The sequence below is a fragment of the Lactuca saligna genome, chromosome 2 (genome assembly GCF_052625555.1).
Source record: "Lactuca saligna cultivar CGN05327 chromosome 2, ASM5262555v1, whole genome shotgun sequence".
In the NCBI taxonomy this organism is placed as follows: Eukaryota; Viridiplantae; Streptophyta; class Magnoliopsida; order Asterales; family Asteraceae; genus Lactuca; species Lactuca saligna.
In genome coordinates, this window is record NC_136418.1 from 128741333 (window position 1) to 128747494 (window position 6162).

General features: G+C 36.8%; 1 protein-coding gene across 1 annotated transcript; it reads right to left on the reverse strand.

The window, feature by feature from the left end:
- Positions 1-239: 239 nt before the first annotated feature.
- LOC145031586 (phospholipid-transporting ATPase 1-like) lies at positions 240-4978 on the reverse strand. The gene is made up of 7 exons (XM_078980181.1): positions 2945-4978; positions 2551-2851; positions 1776-2451; positions 1568-1691; positions 1270-1489; positions 740-1198; positions 240-658 (listed from the first exon to the last, which is right to left on the reverse strand). Exons 1-7 carry the CDS (start codon positions 4509-4511, stop codon positions 451-453), a joined length of 3555 nt encoding a protein of 1184 aa, XP_078836307.1. The 5' UTR covers positions 4512-4978; the 3' UTR covers positions 240-450.
- Between the last annotated feature and the right edge of the window lie 1184 nt (positions 4979-6162).

The window sequence follows — 6162 nt, forward strand, 5'->3', positions numbered from 1 at the left end:
GTGTAGGTTTAGCAAGGTTATGATAAAACAGAAATGGCATTAGAATAAACGATCCAATAATAAATTCGGAAAACATCTTAGTTAGAAAGAAACAAACATAAACAAACATGGCATGTTTTTCATGTTTGTTTACTTAATTAAACGATCATAAATTTTGTACATAATTTTTCATTTATCATATAAACAAACTTTCCATCAAACTATTCGCTGGATGTTCCAATCATTTACGAAACCATATGTGCATCATGTACCAAAATTTTATATTGTAAACAATGAAAATTTACAAATAGATACAAGACCAAGTAACTTGCATAAATAATGATGAAACTATGAACACAAAACTTTCATGCTCTATCCTTAGGACAAAAAAAAAACTACACAAACACAGGCACAGCAAGAGAACATTTCTCTAGCAACCTAAAGAATATAATTAAAAAAAAAAAAGAAAAATCATCTTTGCTGTTGATGCAATTCAATTTCTCCACTTCCTGACTCAACTAAATCCCCAAATTTCTCCGCCTCCCCGGCGATCTGAACATCCGTCGGTTTATAACGCTGCAACAATGTTTTCAGAACAAATCGAGGAATCAAGGAAGCCACCACGATCCCAATCAAGCAAATCCAGAACAAACCATCGCCTGCAAGATAAAAGATCGCCCTGCAAAAGTATCGGAGGTTAGGGTTAGGGTTAGGGTTAGGGTTCGTGAAATTGAAGATTAAAGTAAGAGATTATGCATACCAGTATCCAGGCAAGATCGGGATAGCGTCGATGATGATCACACAAATAATCGTTGCAACAATTGAACCCCAAATCGATGCGTGAATAATCCAATTCCATGTGGTGACATCCATCGCTAAGTGAAGATTAACCAGAAGAACAACCGCGAGGGTCCAAAGATCGCCTATACTCGGACCATCAATGGTGGATTTCCAGTATGCGAGTAGCGGAATGAAGAAGGCGACTATACTCTGCCATAACGTGTCTGCTATGGTAAGCCAAAACAATGTCGTATTGTAGCTTTCTTGCCTTTGTCCCGCTCCATAAAGCTGAGGGTGTTTTAGTAAAGACGTTCTTCCGAGATCCTTGTCGAGAATTCCAACAACAATTGTAGGTACAGACGTATAGATTACAGAATACAACACGCTGCTCCATTCGTTAATGGCGGTTGATAGAGTGAATGCAGTAAATAAAACATACCTGAATAGAGTTGTAGAAATTAGAAAAAGAATGTTTTTTTGATTGGAGGGAGATGAAAGTGATGAAATTACCAGAATAAAACGAGGACAAAAATTGCGTTTCTGTAGAAATTGTAAAGGATCATGTATCCCATTCTTTGGTAATTCCAGTGTCCATGGACTAACAAAAGAGGAACCAGAAAACGGAATTGAGCCATGGCAAAATCCGATGACATCACAGCTTGCCGACCTTCTTGTCCGCTGATTCCGATTCCGACATCCGCCTTTTGGATCATGGAAACGTCATTGGCACCTACAAAGAGAAAAGGTAATCAATGATTCCTGTAACCGAAATGACTATTTTACCCTTGCATGCCAATTTTATACTTACCATCTCCAATTGCAAGGGTGAGGTCGTCTGTTCTTTTCTTAATCAGCATAACAATCCCAGCTTTCTGCAATGGCGCCACTCGACAACATAAAACCACAGAGCATTTACTCGCCAATTCAAACAGCTGAAACAAATAAAAAAAAAAAAATCAGATTACAGAAACTCAAAAGAGAAGAAATTCTAGGGTTTATGAATTATGAACATTCACCTGTTCTTCAAGTTCCGTATCAAGGATATACACAAGACTCGTCCCATCAATAATCAAAGCAATCGATCTTGAATCATCTCCAGAACTATCACTTTTTTGAGACCTAATCAACGCATCTCTCAAGCTTTTTCTACACGATTCGGTAGAATTATTGTTTATTACAATTTGCGTCATTGTATTTGTTAAAAGCTTCGATGAGTATCCAATTGAAATAGCGGTTTCTTGTTTATCGCCTGTTAAAACCCAAACTTTTATTCCCGCTGTTCTTAAACTCTCGATTGCTTCAGGTACACCTTCTTGTAATTTATCTTCAATTCCAGAAGCTCCTAAGATGTGGAGATTTGTTTCTAAATTGATTGCCACCTTTTTAAGTAAACGTGCCCTACCCATTAAAGCATTGGTTGCAGACTCGTAAGATGAACGCCATTGATTGAATTCATGAGAATTTAGTTCACGGATTCCCATAACTAGGGTTCTTAATCCGACTGAAGAATATGAATGAAGATGGGATTCGGTTGCTTTTACTATATCTGAATCCATTGATTTATCTATGACGTTAAACATCGTTGTATCTGCACCTTTTACAAAAACTTTCACCGTGTTATCGGGAAACCCTAATATAACTGACATCCTTTTTCTTTCACTATCAAATTCGTGCATTCCAAGAACATTAAACCTGTATAAATTCATCAATTAGAAACCAAATAGCTTATATAAGATTAATTAGAACAAGATCATCAAATTGTTTTGAACGATCTTGAATGATGAAATCTACCTTTGTTGATCACCATGAATATCGATGACTATATGACCGGAAGTTCGTTCAATAAGCATGAAACCATAAGCAGCTGCAGCATAAACTAGGGCTTGTTCATCTGGGGATTCCCCTTGATAATCGATCAATTTCTCAGTAGGATTTGATGTATCAACCGCAATTGGGACAATTGTGTTGCAAGCAGCTAATGCAAGAAAGAAATCGTAAATTTGTTTTTGGGTTTTTGATTCATTTTGTGATAAACGAACTAGCTCCATGTCAACTTTCACCTTCATTTTGGGCCTCAAAACAAGCCCATTCACTGTAAAAGAACAATAAAGATTAGTTGATTGATCTTTGTATGTGTAAAACTGAAAATGAAGAACAAGAAGCAAATATAGAAGATTTTTAGCACCTTTAGCATAGTAACCCTCTTCTTCTCCATAAAACTCCGATTTCTCCCCATTGTAATCGACACCAGAAATGCTTGCATACTGAAACTCCATCTTGTTTTCAGTCAATGTACCAGTTTTATCAGAGAAAACGTACTTCACTTGACCTAAATCCTCATTCATATTCAAGGCCCTACATTGGAATCTCGAATCTGTACTTTCATCATACATGTTATCATCATGGATCATGAAGTAAGCCTGGCCCACACGCACTAGCTCCATGGATATATACAAAGCAATTGGTATCATAATCTGGAACACAATCACCGACATAAGAAACGTGAAGAATATCTCCATCCCCCATCCGTAATACTTGTAGTTTTCAGCATCTCCTTCTGAATAATCTTTTCTTCTATAAAAAGGCATGATATCAAGCTCGTCTCTATGGCGTCTCAACCAAACACCAGCACAAATTGAAACAACCGAGCATAAAACAACAAGAAAAATCGATAAAAATATGATTTCTCTGTTCATGCGAGCTTCAAGATGGCTTCGTTTCGATTGGGCGCCTGAATTGTTGAGCATAACTTTGGTTTCCATTCCGGTGTACACCACAACTCCTACTGCCCAGTTCGTGTTCTTGAGGACACATCCACGAAGAACGATGTTGGAAGGGCCGAGTGAGACGCGTTTTTGATCGATCTCCATGTTGGCTAAGAAACCGTATATGTTTCTGTTGGGTTTTTCACATTTGATAACGCCGTTGATCTCCTTGTTCTCATGGATGATTGAAAGGGTTTCTTGTTTGGCGTAACGTGTTTTTAGGTTAGATTCTCCGTCTAGATTGATGGTCTGGATGTAAGCGACTCCCGTTGGATCGCTAGTTGAAAGCAAAACGATATCACATGGAATTGTTTCGTTTGCAGAAAATTTGATGATTTCTCCTACTTTAATGTCTTTCCATTTCTTATGTTCGTATGAACTGTTCATTAAAACAGTTGATAAACGATTGTTTTCAATCGCGTCAGATCTGTGTCGTCTCCAGTCTTCATAAGCATCTTTCACTGCTGTAACTAATAACACCATTGTTAATGGCAAGATGGAGGCAAAACGCCCAAAAACTGCAAGCTGTGGAAGCTGGTTGAGGACAGCGATTATGAGGAAATAAACATAGGCGACTCTATGGAATTGTTCAAACAGGTTTCTGGGCAAGAAAGTTAGAATGGAATACTTGCTTGTTCTAATGGAATTCCCAGAAAATTCAAACTTTTCATTAGTTTTTGCTGGATCGTTTACATAAACCAACCTTGAATCTTCATCACTAATCTCTCTTTGCGACATGGACATGCTAAACCTTTCTGCACCTGAGCTTCCTTTTCGAGATCCATATCGCACGCCCTTTGATCCCAAATCAACGAACGCAACTTCTTTCACTGAGTTTGCCCTCGAAGTGTTCGACGGAATGCTTCTGCGGGAAGATGAATTATGCGAGCTATCTGCATCTTCTTCTTGTCGATGGGGTTGAAGATCGACACCCTTGGATCCATCTGAGTTCATATCGGCGGTAGATGATGAATGATCGGAGGTCATGATCCGAACATCACACACACACAAACAGACGGCCTGTTTCTACTACTTTGATTTGTTCGTCAAACGAACTAAAACTCAATTAGATAACAACAAAAGGAAAGGGTTCTGAAGAATCAAAAGGCGTTATTATTAAACAATGAAAATGAAAGTGAGAATGAAAACGATGGAATCTGAAACTAATCTTTTGGGGTGACGACGATTGGGCAGGTAGATGCATATATGATATGATTAGAGACGAATTTTCAAAAGTCAAAGAAGGCATTCTAGAAAGAGAAGGCAGACGACAACGACGACGGCTATGAAACTGAGAATTGTATTGAAATTGAATCTTTCGCAAATAATATTGGCGTTCTGGAAGGGGGGAAGAAGTCATATTTTTCTCACGATGTTGTTTGGAGCAGTTGTTGAAGAAAATGGTTAATTAATCGCTTGTGGGATCATCAATGGAAGAAGACACATGACCCAATGACTCATAGCGTTCGAATTTGACTTTGAAAATGGAGGAAGAATCTTCCATTAATTCACAAAATTTCTCAGTTTGCACTTTCCAGGTCTTTCTGGTGTCCCTTTCCTTCTCCTTTTTTAAATATCCAATCACACATATGTTACTAAAATTACTTGTTTTGGGTAAGCCTCGATGAAAGGGCTCGTGTTATTTGATCGGTTTGACGTGTAAATGGTTTGGATTTCAACTCTATATGATTATTTTGACAAGTTTGACTCATTAAAATTTTAAAAATAACTTGAATCGATACATTTCAACATAAATTTGAGTACACTTCTATTTAAACTATGTATATTTGTTATGCTTTTGAGGTTTACTCTTTTATATTCATGACTTTTGATACTTTCATGGATGTGTAAAGTGGATCGGAATAATTTTTGTTAAGTTTAATATTATGCATGCAAATTTTGTAACATTTAAAATGGTGAGAGTTTAATATTATACTCAAATTTCGTAAAGTTCAAAAATGGTGAGCATAGGTAGGTACCCGGTTGATTTGTCGTGGAATAAAAAACGGAATTGGAATCGAAAATCCATGAATGTTGGAATTGGAATCGATTCTAGCGGTTTATAAAAATTTAAAAGATATATCTATTACAAGATAAATAAAACATCCATTTAAATATCAATATAATTGGTTATGGTCGCTTCGATTACAATTGGAATTGTCGGTTATTGACCTACTTCGTTTTCAAAAGCAGGTATTCAGCCCCGATGCTTCTCCTTAGTTTTAATTATATTTGACTACTTGTTTAAATCAGAAAGATTTATAATTATTATAATATGTGACCTAAACCTCTTATGTTTTAAAAAATATGATCATTTTATCTTCTTTCTCTATATAATATCAACTAGAAGGTTTTTACGTGCGTTGTGCGGTGTGGGATGTATTGTTTTTGTGGTTGTTTCGTGTGTTCCAACTTTTGGTAAAGACATGTAAATACATTACTATTTTGTGTAATTTGTCCATTTACACACACTTTTCTTGTTTTGGAATTAGAAGATACACCAATGTAGAATAAGCTAACTGTGAAGAACTATTATCCGCTCCCGAGGATTGGCGATTTATTTGACCAACTTCAGCCTTTCGGGTGTATCTTGGTTCTCCAATATTGATATGCGTTCAAGTTATCATCAGATGAGGGT